A 16,671-nucleotide genomic window follows, 5' to 3' on the forward strand; every position below is an offset into this window, starting at 1 on the left:
ACCTTTGCTATGTCCCATATTTTTCTGTTATCAAACGCCCTTTGATCAGTTTGCTGTGGAAGAATGTTTCATGGGTATGGATGGAAGAATGTCGGGTCTGAAAATACAAATAAAACATTTTTTCCCTAAATTGTCTGCTACAGTTATGGTCAGATGTTTATTGGGTGCACAAGTCTGAATTTATTTTGGATTTTTTTCTAATCTACAGAGGGTCAAAAGTATACGGACAGTATATATTTATATATGTATATATTTGAATAAGTGGTGGTGAAGGTAGTTCTGTGTAACTGGTAGTTTCTCTTTGTCAGCAACCTGACCAGCGCAGGCTGTAGTCAGCAGGGGTCAGGGACTGAGCCTACATGGGGGAAGGTCACAAAGACACTTTAAATGGCTGTAGGTTTCAACACGGGTGATTTTGAATAAAATTATTCTATGGATCAAGCTGACATTTCTCCATCAATGACAGTGGATAGAAAAATGTACCTCCAACTTCTTCAACTTCACCTCACATCAACAGCTAGATGGTTGAAATTTGGACACAACTGGTCCAACAGGACAGTGATCCCAAACACACAAATGGATATTGGAATGGATGAAGCCTCTAGCACTTTCCCAAGCCCCAACCAAACACTAAAATCTTAAAAAAAAAAAAAAAAAAAAAAAATTATATATATATATATATATATATATATATATATATATATATATATATATATATATATGGAAGCAATATATAAAGAAATGAAGGGTCGCACTTTTGCACAGTACTGTTTATTAGTGAGATAACCTTTGGGGAAGAAGGGGACATCCAAATCAGCATTAAAAAGTGATTTATTTGTGTAAAAAGGCACATTTACAGGACAAGATAGGCATAAGAATATTCTTTCCACCCAAAAGTCACTAACAGAAATTTTGATCTAGTGTTTCTGACTAATACCACTAGAAGCAGAGAAAAATAAATTAAGCAAATTATTGTTACCGTCTTGCTGCATTTATGCTTTCATGGGTCAGAAACAGTTTATCTAACAAGTGCATGCATAGAACACAGCTGTTATAGTGAGCAAGAAAACAAGCAACAATAACGCAAAAGGAATGCAATACGTTACATCTGAAACATGGCATTTGACTCATCTGCCCCATTCTAGCTGTGTCCCAGTTGCACACTGCACTGCATGCATGCATAATTAATAGGCAAATGATTAAAAACCCCACAAACTTGAACACTTATTACTTTCAGGTGATATGCATGTGTGTAATAAGTACACTGTATGTTATTGCTTATAGTAACTTTTGCAAAAAATTTGTAAAAAAAGCCACACATCAGCAGCTAAAGACTAAAGAAATGTGAAAAAGGTACCAGGAATCCATTATTATCCTGTGCCACCAGGTTTCAGAACTGCAACCTACCCAGACTGTCAACAGGTACCAGGTGACAAGTGGTCATAAACATGGCCAAGTTAAAGCCAACCAACTCTATGTGATTCAGAAATGGAAACACAGAGATTGATCCTGAAGACTGATACACAGGGAAAAAGTGGCAGAAAGGTGGAGGGTACTGGGGTACTTTAAGGATGAACTAGATGGACCTTTTTTAGATTAAAGACAAAGTAATTTAATCAAGCAGATGTACAGTTAGAAGTCACTAGCATTCAAGCTGGCTGTAGTTTTTATGTGGGACAATGAGCCATCAAACACATCCAAATGTGCTACTGCTTGGCTATCCATTCAGTGAGACTGCAAATATGACTGGCCTTCTGCTGGATTTGGATCAGGGGAGTCTTGGGCCCAGCTCAACACTCCATGCTATAGTCTTTAAACTAATGAGTGACTTTGGTGGTACAGTAATCCTACTGTACCACCAAAGTCACTCATTATCCTGCTGGCGGAGGCCTGCAGCATCAAGAAATGCTGTTGATATATGATGAGTGTGCTTTATCTGCTACAAAGTTAACGTGGGTGACACTCATCAAGGTAACATTAATATGAATTAAGTGAAATGGTCAATGATATTTTTGCAATAACTGAGCAACAACATAATAAAACCTGAGAAAAAAATGGTTTCATTTTAAAGTAATTTTTTTTAAATAGATGGTGATGATGCTGTCGACTGGAAAACACTAGCAAATATTTAAGGTTTGAAATGTTAAACTAGCAGAAGGAAAACAGCAGACACCTGTTAATGTAAAACAGTACACTTGTTTCATGTATACTAAGAGTAGGGCTATCTTGACCATGTTGCATTCAGTCTAATGACACCACCGCATTACTACTGCATTTTTTCTATGTAACTCAGGTTTTCCAAATTGCTAAATCTGGGACAAAGTCTAGAATATAGGGCACAACTGGGACAAAGGCCCTACAGTAACAATAAGACCACCTAAATAGAAAAAACTGCCTCAGTATGTGCTGATATTGATAAACAATGTTGAGAAAGAATAACGAGATGATCATTGAATGGTAGAGCCTTAAAACTTGAGATGGCAAGAAAATGTAATCTAGCTTTTCAGTAAAACCCATTAAAACACATGAGAATGCCAGCAAAAATTTCAGTGGGTATTGGCTGTGTCCTGCAGGACAGGTGGACTGGAGGATCGGGCGCTATGTGGAACCTTCATGTCCCATCAGCTAGTTTATTGTCCACCTCCTCTCAGTATGCCACAGAAGCTACAACCACTCAGCTTGATGTAGTCCTGAGAGGCAGCTGCTGTTTGTAGAGCCCAGCCAGAGCTTTGGCAGCACTCTGGATCATCTGGCGCTGAGTCATGCCCGTCATGGCCTGGTGCCAGTCTGTTCTGTTGATGTTGGGAAGGCTGCGCTCCAGGATCTCACCCACTGTAACAATCAGACCTGACCAGCGCAGGCTGTAGTCAGATGGGGTCAGGGACTGAGCCTACATGGGGGAAGGTTACAAAGACACTTTAAATGGCTGTAGGTTTCAACACGGGTGATTTTGAATAAAATTATTCTATGGATCAAGCTGACATTTCTCCATCAATGACAGAAAGGCAACAGGAAACTATAGTGCCCGAAAACTTTAGTGGCTAAAGGAGTGGTACTGCTAGTTCTTGGATTATACTCCGAACAGACAGTAGTAGTAGTAGTAGTAGTTCTTATTATTCTAGTTTGCTTACAGCTGGTGTGCTTTTGTAGTGCAGTATATAAATCAAAAAGAACACAACATAAAGGTGGGTGGGAAACTTCAGCCATCCTAATGGAATAAGGGGATTTACATATAAGAGATGAAACGCTAAATGGAACTTACTATATTGATTAAAGTAAGTTTCATTTAGTTTGACTGCAGAAGGTAATCGGACATTTTTTAAGCAGGGCTGCATTTCAAATGTCCCATGACCCCCAATTTATCATGTTCAGATATAAGGTCCTGGGAGCAACACTACTTAAACAGTCATTTTCATTTAAAAAGCAAACAGCCAAAACCCCCCCCACAATAATATAAATTTTTTCTTATTTGTTTTTATATATTGTATGCATGTCTTATATGTACCTGCTGGATGTGCTCTAATGCTAGAGGGGTTGCCTGAGTGAAGAGCTCGATGCGAATGTTGTGACTAGGGTCCTCGAGGATTAAACAGCCGATATCAAACCACCTGGAAACAAAAAGAGGATGAACACAATGTTTGGTTTTTGTGCCTCTGGACAGAGAAACACAAAAGGCTTTAAAGGGTAAATCATTTAATAGGATTTAGTCCATTACACTATAAACTTCCAGAAACTACAGTCTCCAAACCCACAAGTACTACTGAGCTCTAACTTTGTGTTTGGTGCCCCAGAAAATTAAACTGCATCATACTGTGCACAGCTCGAGCTTGTCAACACTTTACTTGCATTTTATCAAACACCTGACTATTTATACAGTAAAGGATGAAAGATGAAGCAGGTCTCCAAACAGCACTAAGATGAGCAGGTCATGTTGATCAGAACACATTGGTCTTTGCATGTTAGGGATCCTCAAATCCAGGCCTCGAGGTCTGGTGTCCTGCTGGTTTTAGATGTGTCCCTGATCCAACACACCTGAATCAAATGGCTGAATTACCTCCTCAGTATGCAGTCAAGTTCTCCAGAGTCCTGCTAATGACCTCTATATTTGACTCAGGTGTGTTGAAGCAGAAACACATCTAAAACCTGCCAACGTAAGAACTAAATGTAATAATTCTAGGAAATAATATATTTAAATCTGTATCTCATTTAATTGACTTTTTTCCTTTTTTTTTTTTGAAAAGACTGAATATGACAAATATCCTTACAAATTGGTGGCAATAGTGTACCAATTTTTTCATTTGCCAACTGCAAATGAACTTCAAAGGAGAAGTGTTTCTCAGCCCAACGGTTTGCGACTTTTTAGTATCATTATTAATATTGATATCAGTGATATGGAATTATAGAAGTCCACATTTTCACAACAATATTTCTTCTTATTTTCACCTGTTCAAACTCTGCCATTTCCCACTTTTTAAAATTTTATTTATTACCTCTGCCAAGAAGGTTGTTTTTTTTGGTAGTGTAGTTTTTGTAGTTTTGAATAAATTCTGAAAAATCTGGCTTACACTCACCAAGGTCTTCAAGACTCAATGATTTATTGGTCCAAATTTGACAGAAAGGCTTATAACTTACAAAACTATGATTCTTACAGGTGTGGTGTATATTGTCAACATATAAAAAATACTGTATAAACATTTAAAATATCATGTAACATTTGACCTCTGACCACTCCTTCAAGGTCAAAAGATTGATTTGAAGGTCAAAGTGATGATATTGCTGCATACAGCTATTTAAAACCATGTTTCTTAGTGCCATTGTTTATATTAACATGTAGGCATATAGGGAATTGTATACAGGGATTCTAAATATCACATTACTTTGGACCTCTGAGCTCTTCTTCATGGTCAAATAAGGGCAAACTTTCATAAAATGTCTTACATTATAGTTGGCATCCAAATACTGTATCATGCCACATTTGACCCCTGATCTCATTTACATTTACATTTCATTGTACCCTATACCGATTCAGAACAAAACTGAGCCTCCTCCATATTTCACACTAGCTACAGTGTTCTTTTCTGTGTGTGCTTTATTTTTGTGTTTGTAAACTGTTTTGACTCATCTGTCCAAGGATGTTCTCCCAGAAGCTTTGTGGCTTGTCAGTATGCATTTTGGCAAATTACACTTTGTGATTTACTTTCAACAGTGGTGTCCTCCTTGGTTGTCTTCCATTTTGTCCAGTTTGGCTCAAACAGCAACGTATGGTGCAATCTGACATTGATGTACCTTGACCTTGGAATTCGCCTCTAATCTCTTTGGAAGCTGTTCTGGGCTCTTTGGTTATCATTTGTATTATCCATTGCTTCAATGGAGTGGCTGTAGCTCAGGAAGTAGAGCTACATACATCACCTACTAATTGGAAGGTTGGCTGTTTGATTCCTGGCTGTTCCGGGCTGCATGCCAAAGTATCCTTGGCCAAGATACTGAACCCCAAGTTCCTCTCTGACGCGTTGGAGTGTGAATTTGTGTGTGAATGTTAGACAATAAAAGCACTTAGCTTTGTTACACATGGAAGTGCTTGTATGAATGGGTGTCAGCGCTTTGAGGACTCAGAAAAGCGCTATATGAAAAATTGTCCATTTACCATTCAATTTGCCATCAATTTTCCTCTTGCGGCCACATCCAGGGAGGTTGGCTACAGAATAATATGTGCAACTGCAGTCACAGGAACATCAAGCTGCTTGGAGATGTTCGTGTAGCCTTTACCTTTAACAGCTTGTCAATAATTGGCTTTCTCATATCCTGAGACAGCTCTCTCCTCAGCTTTCTGTGGTCCATGTTCAGTTTGGTGTACATGATAATACCAAACAGCATAGAGACTATTTTTCACTCTTTAGATATGCAAACTGACTGATTACAAGTTAGAAGGCACCTGTGATGCTAATTACAGGACACACCTTAGTTTAACATGTCTATATGGTCAACTTATTTTCAACCTTTTCTAGGGGTTCCATCATTTTTTATCCAGGCCAGTTTCATTAGTTTGGTTTTTAAAATAATTCTGTTTAACAGCAATTCAAAAACAATGTCTGATTTTCACAAGTTAATTTTCAGTAAATTTTTTAGCCATTATTATGTTGGTCAATTTCAAGTTAGTTCAGTGACCACTGTGTGTTTTTCTTTGACAGAAGTATACCAACAATTTTGTCCATGCCTGTATTTGGCCACAATGACAAGCGGTACACTATATTGCCAGAAGTATTCACTCATCTATCCAAGTCATTGAATTCAGGTGTTCCCGTCACTTCCATGGCCACAACTGTATAAAATCAGTCACCTAGGCATACAGACTGCTTCTACAAACATTTGTGAAAGAATGGGTCGCTCTGCATGTATAGGTGCTTGGTTTATATGATTAGATGGAAGTGACTGGAACACCTGAATTCAATTTGGATGAGTAAATGTCTGCAAAAATACAACTTATTGCCATGAAAATATAAATCTACATGGATTACTAAGACTCACCAATATTGTCTCCTTGTACCACTTAATGTAGTTTAGTTGAAATATTATCTGAAATCATTTAAAGCTGTTTACAGTAGCCATAAGTTGAACTCCAGTCACCAGGAAATTATTCCAAGTCAGTGTACTGCCCTCTGTTTCTGAGATGATAAGTCTGCTTGGCCTGTGAGGCTGTGTGTATGCTCTGTTTTTGGATGTCAGTCAAACTGTCTTCTTACTTGTCAGGAAAAAGTTCAGCAATGAAGTTTTCTAAAGAGACCACTGGCTGCTTCTCATGGATCACACCAGCTCGACGCAGGCTGTCAATGCGCTCCTGAGCCCCCTGGACACACACACACACACACACACACACACACACACACACACACACACACACACACACACACACACACCCTTCTGTTTGACTTAAGTTGCACATTTCAATGTTGTCAAGTACTGAATGAGAATACATTCTGAAGCAAGCTGTTGAAGTATCTCAAGTACCAGTAACAGGATGCAACAGGACCCATTTGTAATTCCTGAATACTTATGTAATCAGGATATTTCAGTCTTTTATTTTTTAATAAACTAATAACTAATAAACAAACTAAATTTTAACAAACTAACAAATCATTACAATCACCATTTGTGCTTTAGGTCTTGTGTCTAGAGCAATGAAAACTGAAATCATTTTAAGATGAGACTGACACATAACAAAACACTGAACAGTAAATGTAATCCAACACACATTCCTGTTTCAAGAGCAACCAACTACATGTTTTTCCCAATGTTAAGACTTAAAAAAAATCAGTAGCACTGCATTCATTTTTACACATCTTTTTCTTTACTAATGTTTCTCTTTTCAGCACACATAGTAGCCTTAAAAGCCATGTAACTTCCAATGCTGCTAGAGATAAACTCTAAAACATGTTAAAGGAAATGTAAGAGAATGTGTGATGCTGAAAAAATGAAAAGCTTCACTATAGCAGGTCCCCCCTCTCAGTTTGGAAGAGAGAAATTAAATTGTTTTGATATAGAAACTTTAACAGAGAAAAGGTTTAAAAAGCAGGTTGCAGAAGCAGCAGAAACGAACCTTGACACCAGCTGCATAGCCTACTGGTTGTGGAGCAATGTTGGAGTGACCGGGCTCTCCTGTGACCATGGCCATCCCAAAAACCTCCTGGAAGGCATCTCTGACTGCCTCCACATTCATCTCCTTATCTGAAGTCACAACAATGTCGACGTCCCCACCAGACTCTGGAGAACACACAAGCATTTATTAAGAACACTGGAATGTTTAGTTACATTTTTTGAAGCAGGCAATACAGGTTAACTTACTGATGTACGGAGCCATGCCAGGATCAAGAGTAGTGATCATGGACTCCACAGAGTGTTTGGTTTTGTCCAGGACTGTCTTTACTACAGCGTTTCCTGCTACTCCCTGAGAGGATACACAAAACACACAGAATAACGCTAACTGAAATGAGCCAAAAAGCTTCTGAATGTAACTTTTGTAATTTTACCTCTGCAGATCCCAAATGATTTTCAAACAAACAAACAAGATGTGACTGAAGTGCAGATTTTCAGCTTTAATTCAAGGGGTTGAACAAAAGCACTGCAAACCATTTAGGAATTACAGCCTTATACATCTTATATTCTTATAGTTACCCATTATTAAGGCTGAAATGTTTATTATTGGTTTACTGTGTTGGTGAACAGATGCAAAATTACATAAAACACATCATTGCGTGGACTGTAACTAACTGTAACATCATCATCTAGGTACATTATCCTGATCTGGCCTGGAAGGCTGGACTCTAAATAAATTCAATGTTGTTTTTTGTGACTTGAGCTGGAATAACCCTGCTATGCCCAATCTGGCTCAGGGACGAGCTGCTGCCTCAGGTGGAGGAGTTTAAGTATCTCGGCATCTTGCTCATGAGTGACGCGAGAAGGGAGCGGGAGATTGACAGATGGATCGGGCCTGCATCTGCGAATGTCTGCAAAAATAAAACTTAATGCCATGAAGATACATAGATGGATGGACTACATGAATTAATAAGACTCACCAATATTGTCTCCTTGTAACCACTTAATGTAGTTTAGTTGAAATATTATCTGAAATCACTTAAAGCTGTTTAGTTGACAAAGGCTGGACAGGTATAAATATAGTATTTTTGCACAAGCTGATTTCCAAAGAGATAATTAGGTTATACCTTGGCACGGTGTGCAGTGTGTCCTTAAAAAAAATCTGAGGAAATTGGACAAGGAGAGGATAAAAGATAAAGTGGCAGGCCTAAAAAACTACCTACAGATGATGAACAGTATCTGAAAGTCATGTTCTTAAGAAATGGGAAAAACAGAATCAGCAAAGGCCTGACACAGCACCTGAGAAGTGCATCTGGCCCTTCAGTTGACTAATCTACCGTTTAACCCTATAACACCGGGAAATTGCCGCTGATGCACCTGTGACCTGCCCTTACCTGCCGTGAACAGCTGGTTAACACCGAGTGTACCGCTGAGACGTCTGATCAAATGCACTTTGAATTACTGTAATTACGTGACCATTTGTCCTATCGGAAAAATTCAAACTGTTTCTGAAAGCTGACGAATTGTGCTTCACAGCCAACACAGGGTTATTATGGTAATTGGTGGCGGAAGTCCACAAACAGCGGGACATTTGAAGTACGCCGTGTCCCCGACAACACGTTCAGCTTTGTAGGATTAAAGAAGCCTCATCAGAAATGGTCTCAATGGAACTCTCTAGAGCACTAGAACACAATGGGGATTAAAGTCGCATTGTTTTGCATGTTTTTTATTACTTTTTACTGTTCCCCATCGTGTCCAGAGACCGCAAACACAGCCGTGGTCTTATTGTCTACAGTATGGATCAGCTGTTGACCTACTGTAACACCACTGTGCAGCCCAGGGAGAGAATATGAAAATACAAAGAATTAAAAAAAATTTTTTTTTAAACATATAGATGTTGATAATTGCCCTAACTGTGGCAATGTTTGTGCAAAGTTTTGTTAAGACTGGCCAACCGATTTAGGAGGAAATAGGGTACATACAGTATATACATATGCTACAATCATCATAGTAAGAAGATTACCCTGCTGCTCCTATTGGTTGCTTTTTACAAATATTAAAATAGCTTAAAAAGTTTGAAAACCTAAATAAATTTAACTTTTTCATCCTGAAACAAGGCATTTGATGTTTGAAAACAAAGGTAAAAGTCCTGCTGTATCTCCTATAGGGATTATTACAATCACACTTCAAAACATTTTAATTCTACCTTGAAAAAGCCCCAGATGCCTCCACCACTACTGTTCTCTCCAGACACTCTGGGATCCTCTTGCTCCTCCGGGAAAGTGATTGAAGATCCAGTATCTAATCCTCCTGTAATTACTGGCTGCTGAACCATGGGGTTGGACACCACACCTGAAAATATGCAACATTTTTTAACAAACAAGGTTTTGTTTGTTTGTTTAAACAAAACAACTCCTTACATAATGTACGTTTCAGTATCTGCTGCCTTTCCTGTTTTGTGGTTGGGTGGCCAGGTTGCTGTTATGGTAGCTTACAGCTGCTTTTCTCAACTACAGTCTTCTTGGACTGCAGCTAGCAATGGTAGGTCTTTCTCTGCTCTGGAGATCTGCTGTGAGCTTGAAGAACATTAAGCAATTACTATTTCTTATGCTCATGTCATACTTAGTTAAAGGACATTGATTTCAGCTTTCAACCTATTTTCATGTGGCTGTATGGGTAGAGAGGAGGACAAAGCAACGTACATGCCTACTTACAGCTTTACAAATAAACATGAACCCTTGAAAATGAGTAAATAAATAATAAATAAAGAGACAAGCAAATAAACCCAAATTGATACACATCAAAAATCCTTTTCCATCCCCATCATTGTTCTCATAATAACAAACTGAACCAGTATTAAAGCATTTCACAAAGACAATTTGGAGCTGAAAAATGTGACACTACACTTTAGTCCAGAGAAAACCATGAGCTGCAGAAGCAGTGGAACCCCAGTACTCATGGAGTTCACCATTTTCTTAACTGCTCTTCTAAAGGGAAGAATTAATTATAAATCTATAGAATATATACCACGGGGCAAAAAATAACCTCCCAAAAAGTGACATTTTTTTAAAATATAAAAGATTAGGATACAAAGTGATAACGCCACGTCTAAGTTGACTGGCGTAGTGCAAAATATAACATAATGATAAGGTGTACATATGACAAATATTTTAAGATTACCTCACAAAGATTTTGTGAGGTAATACTGTACTTCTGGTGACATGGCTCCACATTTCTATTGCTAATCAAATAGAGTTGTAAGGTAAGCTACCACTGTTTGTTTAGTTGATGCTAGACTTTTATCAGCTTCAATATGGGAGTTGAAGAGAAACATAACAGTTTTTACGTGTTAAATTAAAAACTTCCAATATCACGTTACAGACGAGCGGGACAGATAACATTTGCTGCCTAGCTCCCACATAATCGTTTTATTGTTAGCCATAGCCAGTAGCTGCTAAATTAATAACTTATACCGGATGTGCTTCCTGACGCAAACCTCCCAGTTATACGGGCTCAAGCTGGCACTAAAAGTACACTAGCTTAAGATTCCCTGAGACTGAGTTTGTGGCTATCGGGTAGCTGTTAATAGTTAAGTGGCTAACATTAACATATACGGCGGGCAGGTTAACATTTATGATAAATGTTGAATACTTTGGTGTTGTTGAAGCTGGAGCTTTACTCAAGTATCTTTCAGTGTTGTGAATGTCATCTACTTCAGCTGCTGCATGAAGCTGTGTGTCAACTGGAGGAGGCAAAGATTGGTATCGACACTGTTACAGATAAGTATCTAATCTGATACTAACATTTAGTATTGAGTAGTATCTGAGAATTTTTTTTTTTTTTACAATCACAGTATCAAATTGATTTGGTTGCAGCTTTTAACGGAGCTTAAATGTGTTTTTCAAACTTGAAAATTTCACCCCAATTTCACATGTGTTACTCTGACCTGGTATAGCGGCAGGACTGGAAAATGTTGGCATCAGAGGTGTCTGTGGTGTTCGACCAGCATGACCTCGTGTGATGTCATATTCTGCACTCACAGAGAATCTTGATACAGGTGGGCCTACAGGAGGGGCCAACATGCTGGGAGCAGCAGAAGGAGGTGGTCTGATGGAAGAGGCAGCAGGAGGCAAAGAGGGGGAGGCAGAGGGAGGGAAGGGAGAGCTACTGGTGAAAGGTGAGGAGAGTGTAGATGCAGGGGGAAATTGGGAGGAGCGGTTAAGGGATGCTGCCAGAGGGCTGCTGAAGGCAGGAAGTTCAGGGACACTGGGGAGAGAAGATGAGACTGTGGGGGAACTGATTGTTCCCGGGACAGACAGCGGACTGGACAGACCTGAAACACAAAGGATAAAAGTCACATCAATATTGGCTCTCACTCTGCTCATCTGCTTCCCAGTCATTCTGGTTCTGCTTCTTCAAACAAGCTGTAATAAACCCGGAGAGACTTAAAACCATCTTTCATTGTATACTACAGAGGGGACTGCTAAAACACACACCAGCTGCCAGTGTTTCAGCTGGTGGCACAATCAGTTATTAGGTTTAAGGAGCAATTGCTTTTTCACAGAGGCCCAGGTTTACTCAGGTTATCGTCATCTAATATTAAAATTTGTTCGACCTGAAACATTTAAGTGTGACAAATATGCAACAAAATAAAATAATATAAAGAATCAGGAATGGAGCACATACTTTTCACAGCACTGTATATGTATATATAAAACCACAATCATCTTTAGGCTACAAATCTCTAACTTCCTTTTAAAAGTGTCAATAATCTACAGAACCCATACATAATATATTCTTCTGAGGCAGCGAGGCACCTGATGGATGATGATTGAGGTGAATAATCAAAGCTTGATGTTAGCTGAGATGGAGGCAGATGACTGGATATTTTGCGTTTGTTGGAAAGCTGAGGCTTTGCCAATGCGGCTCGTGACGCTGGTTTCTGCTTCTCCATCCTGTCTGATGATGCTGCCGAGGTACATAAACCTCTCCACCATTTGTGAACATTGGCATCCTCGAAAGAATGCCCTTTCTCCTTTAGATGCAGATGTACAGCTGAGTATTGTACTGTCAAAGTGGCTCTGCCATATTTTGCCATGCGTTTGTGAAGAAGCTGTTTGGTTTCTCCAATGTAGAGGTCCGAGCACTCGTCACTGCACAGCATACACTATGTTGCTTATCTTGTATTTGGGATGGACCAGTTTTTGCCTTAGAGCGTTACTTGGTTTGAAGTATACTGGGATGTCATGCTTGGAGAAAATTCTTCTGAGTTTCTTTGACAAGCCAGCCAGATAAGGGATGACAGTGTTGTTCCGCTTGTCATTCTTACTCCCCACCTGTCAGGTAGGTCTGTCTGTCTTTCTGTCTCTCTTTTCTGTTCCTATTGTATTGGCTAATTTGAATTTTCACCCATACTAATTAGAATGTACTGAACTGCAGGTTGAACTCTTATGTTGCTGTGGAAGTGGTAGAGAAAATAATAAATCTGAAAGCTTGGTTTAGATTACAGAATATGGGAATGGCAGCTGCCTTTGGTAGTTTTCCTTCATCCATCAGTCTGAACTGATGTGAATAACTGAATCATCATCATCATCATCATCATCTGATCATATAGGATCCTTACAAGCATCTTTGATCCCCATATGGTCAACTGGCCTTGCATGCTTCAAATTCATCCAGAGTTTCCACCAAGGACTCAGATAAAAAGAGATAAGCTCAGCCAGGAACCTCTGACCCGTCTTACAGTGGACTAATTCCAAAATCATGAAATGCTAGACTAGCATCTAGCTAGTTTCCAAGTTTCACTGTATTAAGACCCAAGGCTGCTAAGCGGTAGAAGATGGATGGATGGACTGGATGACAACATCCACGTCATTATTACATGGATTACATGGATTACCAACCTGAAGTTTGTATCAACAACTTGACCCTTAACAAAAGCCTGTTCAAAAGTTGACTTGGCTGAGCTAGAAGCAGAGAGAACATGACCTGCTCATACAGCAACACATCAAAGGTCGTGTCTTACCAATAGTGGTGGGTGGGCTGCTGACTAGGGCAGCCACAGACAGAGGAGGTGTAGGGCTGGTAGGAGGTGTAGTCTCAATCCCACTTTCTTCCATCATATTCTCAGTGGTATCTTAACTTCAGTCCAGAATAGCTGCAATAAGATGTTATGATTAATTATATTGCATTCAGCTTGTTGGCTGGTTGTTCATTTTCTGCATGTACACACTGGGAATGGGGGCATATAATATTTGACTGACAATAAATACTGTTTAATCTCTCTAAGCTTTTCCCTGATATTATTTTGAATTATGTCTTACAAACTTCATGTTCTGTTTTGTACATTTAACTTGTATTAAACCTCTCCAATACACATGCTTTGGTGTTTCTTTGGCATCTTGTAAAACATTTCTACACTATTTTGTGGACAAGGTTGCCACAATCCAACCAAACATCTTGCCTCACACTTTTGACCCTTCTCTTTCTGTTACCTGCTCTGCTCCCTCCAACAACAGAGAGATACAGAAAATGATTCATACCCACAAGCATCAGGCTTTTCATTTATCATGCAGATAGCAGATGAGCTATGTCAGACATGTAAATTTCCCCTTGGGATCAGTTATTCTCTCAGGAAAATCATTGCTAACCTGAAGCCCTCAGCAAAGTTTGGCACACTGTTGGGTTTAATATTGAGTCTGTCATAATCAACAGTCTTGTTTCTGGTGTTGTTCATTCATATTTTAAACAAGCAGGTGTGTAGCCTTTGATAAAAAAAAAAAAAAAATCTTGGCACCTCTAATTTTAAGCCACTCTCTAAACTCCCTTTGATTTCAAAGATTTGGGCGAAGGTGGTTCTTCGTTTTCAACCTTTTTTAGATGTACATGGAATTCTTGAGGTGTGCTCTGGATTTAAGGCATTTCACAGCACAGAATTGGGTCTCTTGGCAGTTTTTAATGATCTTTTACTAGCTACTGACTCTGGAGAATCTGTTATTTTAATGATTTTAGATCTTACAGTTGCCTTTGACACTGTTGACCACAGTATTCTTATTTCTTCCCTCGAGCACGGGGTAAAAGGCCCAGCTTTACAGAGGTTTAGGTTGTTGTTGTCAGAGACAGGTTTTAGGGTCAGTTTTGGATGTTCCACAGGGTTCTGTACTGGGCCCAATTCTTTTCTCCTTATATTTACTTCCCCCAGGCCTGACTCTGAAAAGATACGGCATCTTCTTCCACTTCTACGCTGATGAAAGGAAATGATGTCAGCTCATTAAAAGTTTTATTAAAATATTTTGATGACATCAAAGCCTGGATGGCCATAAATTTTATAAACTTTAATGAGAGCAAGCTTGAGGTCATGATATTTAGACCCAGCCATTCCAGCAATGCTACAAACCTGGACCTGGGCCAACTGAATCTTTATGTTTAGCCCATTGTAAATAACTTTGGTGTGAAAATGGACTGATTTAAAACTGGATAAAGATTAATTCTGGTGTGAAACTGAGTCTTCTAAGGTCAATCCCTTCTTATCTTTTAATAATTTTGAGAAAGTCATACATGCCTTTATTACAACTCAACTTGACTACCATAATACCCTCTGCATTGGTGCAAATCAGGCCTCCCTTTCACACCTTCAATTGGTCCAAAATGCTGCTTCTTACCAGAGGCCGCAAGATGGAGCATAAGTCCCCTGTTCTGGCCACTCTTCACTGGCTTACTGTACATTTTAGATCTGATTTTAAGATTTTATTGTACGTATTTAAATCAGTAAATGTGTTGGCTTCATCGTATCTTGCTGATCTCTAAGCACCTTATGTTCCTTCAAGGTCACTGAGCTCTGCTGACTAGTTATTCCTCCATGTTTCAAAAACTAAACTTAAGAACAGGGCAATCAAGTTTTCTCAGCCACTGCCCCTAAACTGTAGAGCGACCTACACCTTAATGTTTGACTTGCCCCCACCTTGCATGTTTTTAAAGTATGCTTTAAAATTCATTTTTATTCTTTGGCTTTCAACCCAGAGTGAGAGCTTAGGTACTTAGGCTGTTGTATTATCTCTTGTATTTTGTGATTTCTTAGATATATTAATTGATATGTGTTTACATGCCTGTGTATGGTGTATTTATTTTAGTATGTAACCCTTTGCTTTATGTCCAGCACTTTGGTAAACTTTGTTTTAAATGTGCTTTATAAATAAATTTGGATTAGTAGTAGAAGAGTAAGTGTGCTGAACTGGCCTGCCTGGAGTCCAGGCGTTTCAATAACTGAAAACATCTGCCATATCATGAAACGGAGCCAGGACTGTTGATCAGCTGGAATTCTATGTGAGACAAGACTGGGAAAACATTCTTTTCCCAAAATTCCAGCGACTGGGTCTACTCAGTTCCCAGGTGTTTATGGATTGTTAAAAGAAGAGGAGATGCTTCACAGCGGTAAATGTGTCTCTATGTCCCAACTTTTTTGAGACATGACATAAAAAAGCTTAAGCTGCGCAAGACAGAGCACGAAGAGGAGTGAAGTCAGTGGAGAACGAAAATTCACAGTTGACTCACAAACAGTATCCTTACATACAAATCTCAGTTCTGTTCCATTACGTACCGTGCCAAAGCTCATGTACTACATGAGCTACATCGTCTCACGCTGAGACATGAGGTTTGTTCCGTGTCTGCCACGCCACACAAAAATATTGGGAGTTCCAAATTAATGTACTGTTAGCTTCAAGGCTGTTCACAGCTCAGCTTTACACGTGTGACTTACATCCCCACTTAGGTCGAACCAAAGAAAAACCAGAAACAGGACAACGTAACATACACAGCTTTATCTAATTCTCTAGACAAGACTTAGAATAACATGTGCCACTATTCTTATAACCTCTACAGAACAAATCGCTTGACTACTCACCTGCTAGCAACACTAGCACAGTACAATCATAAATAATAAAGCGCCGACCCACTGTGATGACGTCGTGCTTTGCCACGTCTTCTTCAGTGTGACTGCCCCCATTACAACCCGGTCACACGGAATACACACACTGTTCCATTCCTTGGAGTTTATAAGTCATTGCTAAGAATAAAAAAATAAAT

General features: G+C 39.2%; 1 protein-coding gene across 2 annotated transcripts; it reads right to left on the bottom strand.

Annotated features, from left to right (window-relative positions):
- Positions 1–770: 770 nt before the first annotated feature.
- prrc1 (proline-rich coiled-coil 1) lies at positions 771–16,582 on the bottom strand. Of its 2 annotated transcripts, none has more exons than XM_030724025.1 (9): positions 16,490–16,582; positions 13,616–13,747; positions 11,537–11,923; positions 9,797–9,942; positions 7,840–7,942; positions 7,595–7,758; positions 6,741–6,844; positions 3,506–3,608; positions 771–2,890 (listed from the first exon to the last, which is right to left on the bottom strand). In XM_030724025.1, exons 2-9 carry the CDS (start codon positions 13,710–13,712, stop codon positions 2,675–2,677), a joined length of 1,320 nt encoding a protein of 439 aa, XP_030579885.1. In that variant the 5' UTR covers positions 13,713–13,747; positions 16,490–16,582; the 3' UTR covers positions 771–2,674. The 2 variants fall into 2 exon arrangements, with proteins under 2 accessions (XP_030579885.1, XP_030579886.1); XM_030724026.1 differs by lacking the exon at positions 16,490–16,582 and adding an exon at positions 16,187–16,209.
- Between the last annotated feature and the right edge of the window lie 89 nt (positions 16,583–16,671).

This window comes from Archocentrus centrarchus, unplaced genomic scaffold (genome assembly GCF_007364275.1).
Source record: "Archocentrus centrarchus isolate MPI-CPG fArcCen1 unplaced genomic scaffold, fArcCen1 scaffold_30_ctg1, whole genome shotgun sequence".
Classification (NCBI taxonomy): Eukaryota; Metazoa; Chordata; class Actinopteri; order Cichliformes; family Cichlidae; genus Archocentrus; species Archocentrus centrarchus.